Genomic DNA, 16,549 nt, shown 5'->3' on the forward strand with positions numbered 1-16,549 from the left:
ACACTGGAGTGGGTTGCCATTTCCTTCTCCAATGCATGAAAGTGAAAAGTAAAAGTGAAGTTGCTCAGTCGTCTCCGACTCCTAGCAACCCCATGGACTGCAGCCTACCAGGCTCCTCTGTCCATGGGATTTTCCAAGCAAGAGTACTGGAATGGGGTGCCATCGCCTTCTCCGTTAACTGGCTATACTCCAATATAAAATCAAATTTTTTTAAAAAGAATCTATTACATTGTTCAACAACTACTTTTTCACTAGGTAATATATTCATTTTTCCACAAGCCTAAGAGAATCAGCTTGTCTATTTTTTTTTTAAGTCTTAGTATTTTTATGGGGACTGAACTAAAACATAAATTTATAGAACACAATTTCATTTTGTGTTTTCTATTCAGGAACATGGTAAGAATTTCAATTTGTTTTAATCATCTTTTATGTTCTTCAGGAGTGTGGCATTTTTTAAAAATCTTTTTCATTTAAGTCCTGCATACTCAAGTCTGTTCCTATGCATTTTATCTTCTGCACTGTTTACTAGTATAAGGGAAGTCTGTTTCATTACATTTTTAAAATATACCAGAACTGACTCCAGAGGAGAGAATCTAAATAGTCTTAATTTCTATTGAAGAAATAAGGTTGTCAAAAGGCTGCTACTCTGTGTCCCCTATCCTCTCTGCCCCTCTTAGAAGGTTGAGGCTGCTTAAGGAGAATGCGACTGTCCCTGACCGTAATGTTACCTGTTTGGGTGAGTCAGCACATTTTAACATAACCACTTCATACATTAAGAGAGTTCAAAACTGTAAAATGAAATCTATAAAATACCACTGCAAAACCATTTTTTTAAGTTACAAATAAATATACTAACCACATAATCAAGTAAATACTATAACTCAGAGCATATATATTTACAGCATGGTTATAGTATATCAACCTGAAATGTTACATGGCATAAAATAATAAAATGTAAAAATATATACAACACAACAGTAAGTGATGACTTCCCAGAAACTTTCACTGAAATATTTGCAAAATTAAAAATAAAAGATCAGTGCAGAATTTACCAAGTTTGACAGCACAGTGCTTTGGCAATGGTGCTTGGGAATATTGAATATCAACATTCATGCAGTTTCTGGAAAGACAAGCTGGCAGCACGAACTCCATCCAGGGTAGAACCTTTCTGAACCAGAGAGTTCTCTGCAAGAATTTATCTTATTATTCTATTCCTACATTTATAAAAAGATTTTTAATATTTTATATTTTTACATGCATTATTTCTAATATAAAAAATTAGAACTATGACCAATTTACACTGAATTTTTGAGCCATTAAAATAACATTAAATAAGGGATTATCTTAGAGAAACTGCTAAGTGACAACAACGAAGTACAGCAGGATATATATCATGTACTCCAATTAGAGTATGTATTATCTTATAAAACTACACACACACATAATTTATATGCATATATATATATAAAATCTTACTTAATTCTTTCTGAAGCAAAGAGAGCTTTAGAGAAAGAAACAGATTCAGGATCATACAGTGGGTAATTTAAAGCTTGACTCAAACATAGGTCAAGCCGCTTTTTTAAAAGTGCATACTTAAATTATATTTTTAGTTGCATACTAATTATTTATTACATCTAACTCAGAGTTAGGTATTTGGGCAAATAAACTAAAACTTGATAGAACCAATAAACAGGGAGAATGATAATAAAATACACTATTTTATAAAACAATGAAGGAATGTATATAAAACATTTTAACTGTAGATAATAATCAAAAGCATAAAAAAGGCACCAAACTGTGAATGTCTTCAATGAACTACAAATAGAAATTAATTATAAGTGAGCGATAACAAGATTATGCCACCGAAAGTTAAATTAAATCTGAGAAACCATATGGCCTCCACAGGAGCTTTGTGAATTAAAACAATATTAAGAAAGGAAAGAAGGAAAGGAAGCAGGAAGGATGGAGGGAGAGGAAAAGAAATTTTAATCCCTTTTCTGAAAAATCAACTTCTACCATGCCCTAAACAATATATAATACAGAAGCTAGAGCTGTGATATGAAATTTATCTACCTAATGAAGAAAAATGAAAACAAAAACAATGGTATAAAACTTAAGACATATTATTCCATACATTTTTTAAAAGAACTATATTTAAGAAATTTCATGAACATGTTCTGTCATGCCACACAGGACCTATGCATGAAAAATAATGAGAATTAAAAAGTCATTAATGAATCCCACCCTAATTATTTTCTCCTTAAAGTACAGGGGCACAGGGTTAAGGGTACTAGACTAGGACTAAAACCTTCAAGTCCTGTTTTTTTAGTTGCCTATTTTAGGACAAGTCTTTAACCTATTGGTTTCAAATTCCTCATGTATTAAATGGAGATAAATACCTACCATCCCTAGTTACGGGATATTATACAGCAAAGAGACAACACATTTGAAAATCTATAAATTATCAAACACTATTTAAATGTATGGTAGTATATTTTCCACATCTGCAGCCATAGTACAATACAAAGAAGAGTATTCCAAATCACATAAAATCTCCAGATTACTACTGTTAATTATGGAGAATTATATCCTGAATATGCTTTAAAGAGTTAGAAATTGATACATATTTGATCAATTTTTGAATTACATAAGAAAATAGTGAAAAGACAAAAGTATTAGTAATCATAAGATTAATCAGGAAATTAAGTAATTATGAATATTTCTATGTATATGAAACACATCTTACTGGGTTCATAGACCTGTACACAGTCATTATCTGCTTTTAATTTTTTATTTGTAACTTATAGAAATACCATATATATTATACACTTTTGGACAAAATACATGACCATGGAAAATATATAAAGTTTATTTTATGTTGTACCTACTGCTTTTACTGAAGAGATTAAATCTGCCACAGTTAGGAGAGGGCTTCTTAATAAATTAGAAGTATTTTTCCTTAGTATTTTGGCTAACATGCTTTCTTTTATCAATGTGTGGTTAGGTTTGCTTGGCATTTATGGTTTCTCAAGAGTATATATGTGTTACTCCAACCAACATAAAACTCAGGAAAACAGTCTTTTCAATATATTAAGGTTGTGGGTCACTACTGCAATATCATATAAGGTCCATGAAATAACTTTAGAAAAGTATCTTTTAAAATGAAGGCAAACTACGAAAACCTGATGTTACCAGTACACATAGTCTTGAAGTAGAAAGTGTGTGTGTATGTTAGTCACTCAGTCATGTCTGACTCTTTGCAATCTCATGAACTGTGGCCCACCAGGCTCCTCTGTCCATGGGATTCTGCAGGCAAAAATGCTGGAGTGGGTTGCCATACCCTTCTTCAGGGGATCTTCCCGACCCAGGGATCGAACCCAGGTCTCCCGCACTGCAGGCAGATACTTTACCATCTGAGCCACCTGGGAAGACCCTGAAGGAGAAAGAGAGGGGGAAAATTTCCAAGCAAAGGTATGTGAGTGGCAGAGACATATTCTAGACTAAATTAGTGGACTAACTTCCAGTAAGGTGGAACAAATAGAAAACCTGAACTCTTAGGTACCATGCCAATGTAGAGAAGGAGGTAAAGAGAAAGTGAAGAAAAAATGGAAAAATTCACAAGGGAGGAAAAAATATATGACACAAATTTCACACATATACTCATACACACCATGAAAGATCATCTCTGAAATAACCAGAGGCAATATAAAGACTAATTGTAAAATATAAAGTATCTCATAAAATGGTCTCAAAAAAAAGCACATAAAATAAATTCTACCTGAAAATATTTGACCCTATTTACCAAGTGAGTTTTTAAACTAAGTTTTAACTAATTAATGTGAACTAAAATAATAATTAAATGCTTTGATATGGGGTTTATCTTGTACATTTGAAATTAACAAGAATCACAGTAAATCAAAAACATGGTTTAAGAAAAACTTACCTGACTGAGCAAAGTTTAAGTTAAATCACTATAATTAATGAATTTCAATTAAAAAAGTGTAATGAATAACACCAATCAGCATTTCTGTTATCAGTATTCTGCACCACAGATCAGCATCACAAAAGTCTTCCATGAAATAAAGCCAGTATACATGAAATTGGGCTTCCCTGGTAGCTCAGCTGGTAAAGAATACACCTGCAATGCAGGAGACCTTGGTTCAATTTCTGGGACAGGAAGATCCTCTTGAGAAGGGATAGGGTACCCACTCCAGTCTTCTTGGGCTTTCCTTGTGGCTCAGATGGTAAAGAATCCACCTTCGATGCGTGAGATCTGGGTTTGATCCCCGGGTTGGGAAGAACCCCTGGAGGAGGGCATGGCAACCCACTCCAGTATTCTTGCCTGGAGAATCCCTGTGAACAGAGGAGCCTGGCGGGCTACAGTACATGGGGTTGCAAAGAGTGGGACACGACTGAGTGACTAAGCACAGTACACACATGAAATCAACTGCTGTCACAATGACCCAAGAGAGTATTTCTGCTACCCAAAATCCACATGAAACATGTAATTCTATAGCCTGTGCTACTCACCTTGTCTTTGAAGATATGTGGGTTTTGGTATATAAAATCTCGGTAACTTTCTGTTCGTACTCTGTCCTAGGGCAGAGAAAGGAAAACATCACATTATACTTACAAATAAAATTTTTTAAGGAAGATACCTGCTAATTATCACATACGTTTCTATAGCTACTTTTTGCCTGGAAACCCATGTTTAACCTTTTTTTGCTAGAAGAAAATAATAGGGACTTCCCTGCTGGTCCACTGGCTAAGACTCCAAGCTCTCAATGCAGGGGACTCAGGTTCGATCCCTGGTGGGGGAACTAGATCCCGTAAGCCACAACTAAAGATCTCATGTGGTGAAACTAACACCCAGCACAGACAAATAAATATTTTTTCAAACAGAAAATAAGAACAGTAACAGCAACAACACACAAAGAAAACATTTAATAACATCACTGAAAGTCAAATAATACCTAAGTTCTTAAAAATGTACATATTTTTGTCTTGACGTGCACCATCACTATAAGACTTCAAGTGATGATTAATACTAATGGGCCTGATTCCCTGTAGTAGAACTAGGTTAAAATATGAGAGAAAAAAGACAAAACAGACAGATGTGAAAATTACAGTTACATAATGAAAAATGACGGAGAAGGCAATGGCACCCCACTCCAGTACTCTTGCCTGGAAAATCCCACGGATGAAGGAGCCTGGTAGGCTACAGTCCATGGGGTCTCGAAGAGTCGGACACGACTGAGCGACTTCACTTTCACTTTTCTCTTTCCTGCACTGGAGAAGGAAATGGCAACCCACTCCAGTGTTCTTGCCTGGAGAATTCCAAGGAATTCTCCTGGCAAGAATGCCTGGAGAGCCTGGTGGGCTACCGTCTCTGGGGTCGTACAGAATCAGACACGACTGAAGCGACTTAGCAGCAGCAATGAAAAACGAAGCTAAACTGAGTACAGTTTTCTAAGAAAGTCATCGATCAGCACCTACGTGATTTATAATCCTGTTTTGTTTCTAGAACGGTCTGTAGTAGGAAATGATGCTTAAAAGCCTATAAGCCTAAAAGTAAATCATTGGAGCCCTACAGCCCACATTATGAGACTTCACTCCAGAGTCTCACATGACCTGTAACTCAGGCAGGCACTGAACGTTAACATTTATGTTGGTTCCTGAAGAGTGCAGATTCCCTTTTAAATCACCTCAGCTGAGGCATGTACTGACAGCAAATTAAGCAATAAGGGCACAGTTGCTAAGGGAGTAAAACGAGTCTGATAGAAATATCTCAAACCGGGAATTTTAAATTTCACACTTGGTAAAAAGTAGTTAACATCAAATACTACAACATTTATACCATTCACATCCCTGACAAAACCATGTTCATGCCAATATTGGAATTAAAAAAAAAGATATATGTCTTAAATTAGAAGCTGTTTTACAGGGGGAATTCCATAATTAATTCCATGTTTTATGATAGTATTAGTTCTAACTGCTTTACAAACAAAATTTTAAATCAGGTTTATTAAATTTATGTATTTTAAGATTTATTATGAGAATCTAATACTCAAATTAATTTAAACATACTATTAAGTAATTAATTTTACAAATCTTTAAAAAAAATACCATTTCCTACATTCTTACTATTTTTATACTCCTCTTACACTATAACCAGTGATTTTTGCTGACACAACAAAACCCACAAAGGGTGAACACGTCAAGAAGGCAGTCATTCAGAAAGCTCTCACCAATCACACTGCTCTACTTTAATCACTAGCGCCCCAACTCCTGTCCTAAGTCCATGCACTGCTGCTCAGCTCAACCATAATCTTTCATCCAGCTCTTCCTACACCTCCATTTGCTTTCACTCATATGCTCACCCTGGTGCAATGGAATTCAAAGTATACTAAACACAGTGCTTTGGACATAGCAGAGCTTTGATTTAATACATGAATGTTTGAGAGGAAAATCCACTGAATGTGAAAATCCAAACAAATTAAAGACAAGCCCTCAAACCATTCCTAAAAATTTATTCTAACAAAAGACTAAAACTGTTCAATATAAAATAAGGTAATAAACAAAAATAAAATAATCTTTTGCACTCACCTATTAAAACTAAGAAACACAAAAGAACGAGAGGTTCTTCTGCTTCTCAATATTAGGAAGCAAAATAATCTTTTAAGACTAGGACATGGTGTCATGGAATTATTCCTACAAATATTTTAAAAATTTAAGTATGAGACAAAAGACAACAGAAAAATTATATACTATAAATTTTACTGATATAAGTAACAGCATGTTTTAAAATACAGGCTCATGAAGGTGGACAGAATGCCTGAGTCAGCTACAAATACAGTGAGGAAAATGAAGTAAAGAAAAATTATTTAATGGTATTATAGTTTGGATAAATGTTCACCAGGATAAACAATGTTTTTCTTGGGGGGAAAAAACAGAGAGAGAGAGAGAGAGAGAGAGAGAGAGATACATCTCAGATTTAAAACATCAGCAGCAACTCCTATCAGAAAGATAAAGTGGCGAAGGATTTTGAAAGTTCATGTCATCTATTCTGCGATCAACTACATCTCTGGAATTCAAAGTTACCTTCATCTTGATTCTAAAAAATAAGATTACAAACTATCCTTATTTATAATCACTAAATAAGGCATATCCAAAATAGTGTCATTAAAATACTGTATCTGAGACTAAGCAACAAAAAAATCCAAATATTTTTATAAAAGCCAGGCCAATTCTAAGCATAAAAATAAGTCCTGTATGTATGGCTTCTCAATTTTAAATAATTTGTAAAGATCATGTGAGATTCTGGTAGTAGCACAACCTTGAACAAATTGTATGTGCTAAGAATTGTTTTGATAGGAAACAGAAGAAATACTGTGTGACATAAGGCAATATTTCATATTTGCCCACAGTATGTAACTCAGCAAAATATAAAATGGACAAATAGTCTTTTTGAATGAACTATATCCATATTTCCTATGATCCAAGGAGAGGTGATTGTACTATATATCAGCTAAGGGGAATTAAGGCATGGGAAGTTATATTAATAAGAATTCTTAAGTGATTCCAAATCTAAAAGTGAAAAGACAGCACTGGGAACTTTCCGCTGGAACTTCTTAATGTATATCAAACGGACTTAAAGATACTCTATCAGGTATGAAATCCTCTAGTTACTGAAATATAGCTACAAGGGTCCAGGAGAGAGATTTGGAAATAAGTCCAAACTGGATTTCCCAGATGACTGAACCAAGAGCACTCAGATGTACTATCTTCTAGGAGTCTCAATAACTTACCAGTCTGAAAAATCCAATACAATTTCCCTATCAAAAGCATTAAAGGTTCATGGCATTGAAACTGACGGGGTGATTTAAAATGACGAACATGGGCAAAGAAAAACTCCTTTAAAGAAAATATTCTAGACACAATAAAATTAATTTTAATGAGGAAAAGAGTGTATGTCCATTTCTTTTAAATAAATTCATCCTGGACTTAAAATAATTTATTACTTATAACTGTTATTTGCAATCCTATGCAACTACCCAAGTAACAACAAAAAGCACAACCAACCATGACAAGTCATTAGTGAAGAAATGACATGACATTGCTTTAAAAGACTCCAAATAATTACAATTACTGTTAATCAGCAAACCTCCAACTCTGCAATCCTGCAAAACTGACTCAACAAAATATATACATGTTATTAAATATTCCTGGTTATTTTAAATAGGTATGTTTCAAGGAACACAGTCTTCAGAAGAAATAAATCTTCTGAGGAAGGATTCAAAAGGGAATTTTTCTTTTGTTGGTTTTAAGAAAGAAAGAAAAAAAAAAAAGGTAGTGACATCTAAAATTGACAGAGATAAACATTGAAAATTTTCAATAATTTTTAAACTCCAACTATTTGTTAGATATTTTCACTTTTACTAAATTAAAAAATTACACTTTGATATTTTATAATTTATAATAGATGATAAAATGTATCTATTATACCAGGTACAGCTAGAAATCTACTTACAGTTTATATAAACATTACCATTACAAAAATTAAAACCAAGTTCAAGTATCTGATCTGACTTAGGAAATTCTATCATTGATTTCAAATGTAAAAAAGTTATAACTGTGAGAATTATCTACAACTAACTTTGTACCAAATAATTATTCTTTGCCTAAACTAATGACAGTACTGCCAATTAAAACACTAATTTCTCCTTCACACATTAAAAGGCAAACATAGAATTTATTTCTTCCTACTTAAAAGTTGCTCATGAGAAACCTAAAATCATTAGCAATTTTTCCCATTGTTCTATTTTAAGCAAAAGTAATCTCACAACAAAGATTAATAATGATCTTAAGTAGAATTTACAGTAATTCTGATGCTTCTATAATCTTTTCAACGTAAGATGAGCTATCGAAGTACCAAAAAGATCTAAAAAGCAGTTCTCAAAAAAAAGAAAAAGGCAGTTCTACCACAGCATGTGTGTTAAGAACCAGTTTCACTCTATCTTTCCTTCAGTATGGACTTTGCACATTTGTGCTCTTTTCTAACCTTGAGCATTTCTTCGTGTATCCCATAATGCCCGTAGGAGCTGAAATAAACACCATCCTCATCCTCCAGGAGATCTGCAATGGCAGTGGTAGATGACGGGCAGGCTCTGACATCTGCGTTCATCACAAAATCCTGAGCAAATTGTCTGTAATCAATTTGAAATACACCCTTGAGACAAGTTTATTGGACCATGAAAAAAGGAAAGGCTGAGGCAGAGGTAGGAGGGGAGTGTGGAGTGTGATGAGCCTCTAAATCACGCTCCACCTTAAGCAACGAAAAGCTCCCCCTGCTGGATTTTAAGCAACGGGCATATTCAAACCCAGCTGGAAGCATTCCTTCTGCAAACCACAAAAGCATAGCCAACTGCAAATTATGGCTGTTGATACCTTTCGACCAACAAAATAAGCATACTATGACTCTATTCACTTTTCTACTGTTCCAAAATCTTATTATATCGTGGAAGGGTTATATGGGCAAATCCAAACTGGAAATTATTTACACACACCAACACCATCCACTCAGGCTCTAACTCAGTTCCCTCTCTGATCACAACACATCAGGAACCTATAACGTATACATGGGAAAGAAGTGTAAAGATGCAGATAAAACAGTTGTTGGTTACTAGGTTACTCAGCGTAAAATATCAGAAAAGGGGAAGGGAAACTACAATTCACTTGACTGTTTTTCCTGCTGGACATTCTGGCAAATGGGTACTCAGGCAGTAGCAAACAACTTACAAATCTAACAGGTTAAGCTGGAGGTATATATACATGATAGAAAGGCAGAATCTCAGACTCTATTCAAGGCCTCCTGAATCAGAATTTGTAGTTTATTGTGTTACCCAGGTGATCTATATACACGTAAAATTCTGACAAGTACTAAGCCAGCAGAATGCTAATTTACACACTGTAGAAAACCATCTTATGGAGCTAGTTTTCTGATTACATACTTCACCATAATTATCATTTGATTCTTTAAAAACAAATACTTCAACTGTGTATTTTCCCCAAGTCTAAAAAGTACTAATCCCTATACTTTAAAAAGCCCAGGAGAAGAAAAGTAAAGTGGAGAAAGCTATTAGAAAGAAAGTAGTATTAAGGAACAAAAGCACTCAAGAGGAAAACACTCCTGAGGACAATTACCATTAATATAAAAGTAATTATATAGAAGTACATGAGAATAGAATTTTATGTTAATTAGTTGTAGCCACAATGTACAAAAATACTGCATATCCTCAATATTACTAAAATTAAATATCTACACTGTGCTTTCTAGTACATGAAATATTTTACTGTATTCCACTTGAACTGTATTATTTGGGGGATCTAAACCATTAATTTTCTGTAAGATTGATAAATTACTTCATTTTTTGCAGGTCCTCACGTGCTCCAGCCAATGCAGCTTCAGCAGATAGTGCCCTAGTTTCCATGTGTTTCAATTTTTCAAGAAGAGACGCATTTTCACTGAGCCCATTGGGATATGAGAATGGGACTGAGACCGGTTCATAAAGATCTTCTACATCTAAAAAAATGAATGGACATTATTTTCAGGCCATCTTATAACAACGAAGCGCATATACATGTGTTACAAATAAATATATACTAAGTGCCTATTACGCAGCCAACTGAGAAAAATCAGTACAAGTACATTTAATTAAATACTTAATATCCAAATTGTTTTGAGTTTATAAAGAACATGCTATTAGTCTAAGTTTTTCACTAGTTGGCTAAACTGAACACACAAACAAACAGTAATTGCACTGAATCAAACCCAGGACAAAGCAAAAAAGTAGAAGGAAAAAAAATGCTAATATTTACTGATCGGGTATGTTTGAAATTCATGTATCACATCTCGTTTCATCTTCAAAACAAACCTAAAATATAAACATTTATCCCTGTTTTAAGACATGGGAAAAATAAATTTCAGAGAAATTGACTAGCCCAAAGTCATACAGCTGTTTAATAAGGGAACTATGATTCAAACCCATTCCTGCTTCTAGCCCATGTCCTGCCATCACAGAGGGCCACCTCTAGTTTCTGGGTCTTTACCTGTAGAAAAACAGGTATTACATTTAGATATTCCTTAAGAACAGCATGGAGGTAAGGAATTTTGTACATTCATTAAGTTTTTCATCTTGGGTAAGATGGTATGCAATCTATACACTGCCTTAGTGCTGATATTGTTAAATATCCTAATTCCTAATATTATTAAAAATTGATTTAAATTTAATTTCACTATATGTAAATTAGTAACTTCTGCTATAGAAGTTAATGTATATAAATCATTAATTCTGAAAACAGAAATTAATATACGGAGCTAGTGAGTTGTATAGAACTTCAATGTCCATTGACTAGTCTAATTAACTTTCACATTAACCTAAAGCTATAAAAACAATGCAGGTATTATACTGTTTCCTCAGAGCAGCACTGAGGGAAACAGGACTTTTTTTTTCCCCATTCAGTCTTTACTTGCAACAATTCTTTAGAGCTGGGACAAAATACTAAGTTTAACAAATTCACAATGTTATGTAACTTAAAGACTAACGCATAAATTGAACTTGTTATAAAAGCAGTGCAGGATAATCAGTCTGGCAGAATACTGACTCTTTGCTTTAAAAACTATAGATTCAAAAAAAAAACAAAACTATAGATTCATCCACTATTTAATTCACCCAAAATTAACAACAGCAACAAAATACTGCCCAACTGTTAAAGGATGGTGTGCCATTTCTCTACTTCCTACTACAACTCTCATTGTGTATCTTCTCTTCAAAATTCTTTGAACTGTTTGCAAACCACCTTGTTAAAGAACTGAACAAAGAAATTGACTTGTTTCAGCTAGTTTCTCTGTTTTGCTTTCTGCTGCAATAAGTTAGTCAGAATAAAAACTTTAAGTATTAATAATACAGTTGTCCCTTGCTATCTGCAGGGGCTCTGTTTCAGGACCTCTCTCAGGTACCAAAACCCACAGATGCTCAAGTCCCTGTATAAAATGGCAATTTACACTTAGCACTTTAAATCATCTCTAGATTCCTTATAGTAACTAGTAAAATATAAATGCTATACAAATAGTTGTAAATACAATGTAAGTAGTTGCCACTGGGCAGCAAATTCAAGTTTTTTTTTTTTAATTTTCTGGAATTTTTTTTCCTGAATATTTTTGATCCAAGGTGGGTTGAATCCAAAGATGTACAACTCCTGGATATAACAGGCCAGTTGCACACAGATAATTATAAATTAAAGGTTAAGTGTACAGCTTTGAAAATGAGAAAGGATTCAGTAAACATTAACATTCATACCTATAGTATACCAAAACAGTCTAATTCAAAGTCCTAAACCACACTCAGGAAGGACTGCCACATCTGTATTCTATCTGAGGAAGTTCAAATCACCTGGACACTCCATCTTGGCAGCTGGAAACTACCACAGAAGACAGTCAGTTTATCACGAAGACCTAACAATTATGAGAATAAATCTCACAAGAGAGCTTCAAAATACATGAAGCCAAAGCTGACAGAATTAATGGTAAAAGCAGAAAATCCTCTAATAATGGTCAGGGATTCAAATATACCTCAATCAACAATTGATACGGGCAGATTTTTAAAACTCCAAAAAGACATAAAAGATCTGAAGAAAAATACTAGCACTGTGACCCATGTATACAATAATGTGCCCAATAACTATCTTGACACTTGTGAAGAACACTCATCAGTAATTTTGTAGAATGTCCCTCAGCCTGGGACTGTCTGACGAGCTTTTCACTACCGGAATGAGGTTATACACTTTGGGCAAGGACAACAGAGAAACAATGCTGTCTCCTCAAAGCATTACACAAAGGGGTTCATGATGTCAACATGGTTATTACTGGTGATGTTAACCTTGATCACTCGGTCGTGGTGGGGTCTGCTTGGCTTTTCCACAAAAGTTAACATCTCCTTTGTAACAGATTTCTTAGGGGAGATACTTTGAGCTATGCAAATCCTATCTCACCCACCTAACAACAGCTCTGTAAACTAGATATCTTAAGAAAAGTCAATTATCTGATGATGTAAAAACAGCAAATATTGCTAAATTTACTTAAATCTATTAAATATTATATCTGATTTAAATTTTTTAATTTAGATTTAAAAGTTGTCAATTTGAGTTACATTAAAAATTAGTCTGCCAACTAAAAATTACTCTAAACTTTCCTATGTTTCCAAACATCTTATACACAATGTTTATCCCAAGCTCATAGCCCTCCCTGGTAATTGTTAGCGTGACTCACTTTTCAAGTGACTTAACTTACCTACTGAAACCAACTACCCAAAAGGTCTTTCGAGAATCAAGGACGTTACGTATCTCCTGTAAAACCTAACCACTATTCTGCCGTAACAAATGACCCTACTTTAAAGTAGATGTCGTATGTTCAGCTTACCAAATTGAAGTAAAAGGTCATCTTCTAATATTGGCTTTAAATATTCTTCTTTTTCCCAAGGCACTGGGTTGTATATGGAATTCATATATTCAACTGTAGGATTCTGGAAATAAAATCAATTGCATATTTTTTCACTGCACATAATCACACAATCCCCCTACCAAAAGAAAATTAAACAAAAAAGGAAAGCATGTCTACATTAACACAATTGCTATTTAAAATGAACCTGTGTTAACCTGCCATTTCATTAACTTGACTGAATGATTGCTTAATTGTGTCAGTGCACAGTTTTATGCAGTTTGGATTTGGGGGAAATGGCAATATAAATATCAACTGACCAGAACAAAAAAAGAGCAACCAAAGCACTTAAAAATCACACTAGAAACCAGAAATTTCTGCTTTTACAGAAAGACTGTATTCTTTATCTGACACTGAATTACTTTGCCACATAATACTGATTCATCTCTCACATGCAATTAAAAACCATACTCAAGCATGGTAAGTACGTATGGTACCACACGTAAGTACGGTACTTGTGTATGTATGTAAGCACCACGCACTTACCTGGTGCTACGTGTTGTGCTAGTTCCTAATGTCCAAGATTCCAATATGATGAGTGTCAAATTTAAAACACTTCCTTATACAGCAGCTCTTTATAGTCTCTTAAAAATGGGTGCACTGATAATCACTGCAGTATTTCTTTAGGTTTTAAACGAAATTGTAAATTAAGCTACCATCTTACCTTAAGTCTAATAAAATTTATCAGTTTAATGTATCCATAAAATTCAAGTCCTAAAAGGGAAAAAAAAATTCACTTATTTCAACATGAGTTTTGTTTCATTGACTTGCTCCAGAGATGCTTCTCTGGTGAGACAACAGCCATAGATAACAAATTTCTAAATGCCTTCCTTGCATTTCTAGAAAATGGGAATTTTTAGAATTCTACTCTTCTCAGAAAAATACCAATAAGGAAAATTAGGCCCTAGATTTTACCAAGTATTTGGCAGTTGACACTAGAGCCAAATTTTCTAATTTCCCAATTTTTATAGTATCTACCAAACACAGAGTACACAAAGTCTACTAGCTTTTACATTAAGTTAAATGATACAAATGAAAAAACAATAAGGCTTGTATCTGGTTCTCATCTTTTCAGAAATGAAGCAGCATTTAAAATAAGGGAGAGCAAATAGCATGCCCAACCAATTATTATTTGTCATGAGAAAGACTGTTACGAGAACATGTGCTGTGCTCAGTCACTTCTCATGTCTGACTCTGTGCAACCCTACGGACTGCAGCCTTCCAGGTTCCTCTGTCCGTGGGGTTCTCCAGGCAAGAACACTGGAGTGGGTTGCCATGCCCTCCCCCAGGGGATCTTCTCGACCCAGGGATTGAACATGCAGCTCCTGTGCCTCCTGCACTGCAGGCAGATTCTTTACTGCTGAGCCACCAGGAAAGCCCTGGCAAAAGACTGTTATGAGAACATACTGGTATATGAAAGTGTTTCATATGCATAACATACAAAACCCCCATTTGATAAGTGAAAACATAAAATTATATTAAACATGATTCCAATTTAAAAAGGCACATTAGAAATATAAAAAAAACAAACAATGCAACAGTAGTTTATGTCTTACAAAAATAGTTGCGGTTGAACTTACGGTTCACAAACATAACTGCATCATGTGTGTATCCAAGACCTAAAATCTGCCTATTTGCTATTCTTCAGTAACGTCCTTTCTAGTTATTAGTAAATACAGGGACCAAAAAGTCAATTCTCTACTGAATTAATTTTAGTACCATACTGTAGCTCTTCAATATTTATTTAAAGTAGAAGGCTTTAAGAAGGCTTCTTGCCTGGAAAATCCCATGGACGGAGGAGCCCGGTAGGCTGCAGTCCATGGGGTCACTCAGAGTCGGACACGACTGAGCGACTTCACTTTCACTTTTCACCTTCATGCACTGGAGAAAGAAATGGCAACCCACTCCAGTGTTATTGCCTGGAGGATCCCAGGGACAGGGGAGCCTGGTGGGCTGCCGTCTATGGGGTCGCACAGAGTCGGACACAGCTGAAGCGACTTAGCAGCAACAGCAGATCCAAGTTAGAACAGAATCATCATCTGAACCTCTGGCTACCACCTTAAGTTTACCACTCCCTACTTCCATACTCTCTTATCGAACTCCTTATGAAACCCAATCTTCTGTGCCCTGAAGTCTACGTTAAGCTCTGAGCCGGTAAGTTGTCTCTTTTCATAACCATCTGCCTCCTTTTCCCAAGTCCACCTTTACCCTTGTTCTCCCTAATTCTAACATCCCCCCTTCTCTTAAAATGATTACAATGCAATCACGTGCCAAGGGTGTTTTTTTCCTTTTTAGCTGTGAAGCCAATTTAAGCTTAAAAACAGTGACTCTTATCTAGAAGAATGACTTATTAATCTTTCCTCAAAAGCCTCTTGCCAAAAACACCTCATAAACTGTTACTATATGTTTCACTATATTAGACTTGTATAGAAAAAAAGAAGAGATGTGGAAAAACAAAGTTTGAATTTGAATTTCATTACTAAAATTTTCTTTATTCTAAAAAATACTTACCATGTTTATGAACCATGTTATCAATACTAAATTGATGCTCCAACTTACAGTGTGAAAATGTTTCTTCAGCAGATGTAAATAACCTGAAAAACCAAGCAACAGCTTCATGGAATAGTCCCCTAACAACTCTCAGTATTGATTTCATACTTAATCAGATATAAACTTTTCCCCCTCACTCTACAAGTTTCCAGTTTTACTTCCAATTAATAATAATAAAAACCACCTGTAAAGAGGATCCCAGCACTTCTAAAGGGAATTAGTACTTCTGAGTTCCACTGTACACCTAAAACTATCCTTTAAAGGTCAAGATTAATTTGCCAAACAATAGCAATGAATTTATCACAAAGCTTTTGAGAGAGAGAAATCCCTTTGATAATCTCTCTCTCTCAAGACATGAACATTCCCCATGTAAGACTCTTTTTTCCTCAAAGTATCAACTCTTGTTTTCAGAGGCTCTGAACTGGCACAGCTCAAACATCTTTT

At 34.8% G+C, this 16,549-nt stretch overlaps 1 protein-coding gene across 1 annotated transcript in view; it reads right to left on the reverse strand.

Moving 5' to 3' along the window:
- The window catches only part of PRMT3 (protein arginine methyltransferase 3), a 121,845-nt gene that overhangs the window by 103,436 nt on the left and 1,860 nt on the right, over positions 1-16,549 (reverse strand). The window contains exons 3-8 of the mRNA XM_010858410.1: positions 16,067-16,149; positions 14,220-14,269; positions 13,478-13,580; positions 10,423-10,582; positions 9,062-9,206; positions 4,531-4,596 (exon numbers count right to left, since the gene is read on the reverse strand). Coding sequence (XP_010856712.1) covers positions 4,531-4,596; positions 9,062-9,206; positions 10,423-10,582; positions 13,478-13,580; positions 14,220-14,269; positions 16,067-16,149 — 607 coding nt within the window. The remainder of the gene's footprint in view (positions 1-4,530; positions 4,597-9,061; positions 9,207-10,422; positions 10,583-13,477; positions 13,581-14,219; positions 14,270-16,066; positions 16,150-16,549) is intronic.

This window comes from Bison bison, unplaced genomic scaffold (genome assembly GCF_000754665.1).
Source record: "Bison bison bison isolate TAMUID 2011002044 unplaced genomic scaffold, Bison_UMD1.0 scf7180017864388, whole genome shotgun sequence".
Taxonomy (NCBI): domain Eukaryota; kingdom Metazoa; phylum Chordata; class Mammalia; order Artiodactyla; family Bovidae; genus Bison; species Bison bison.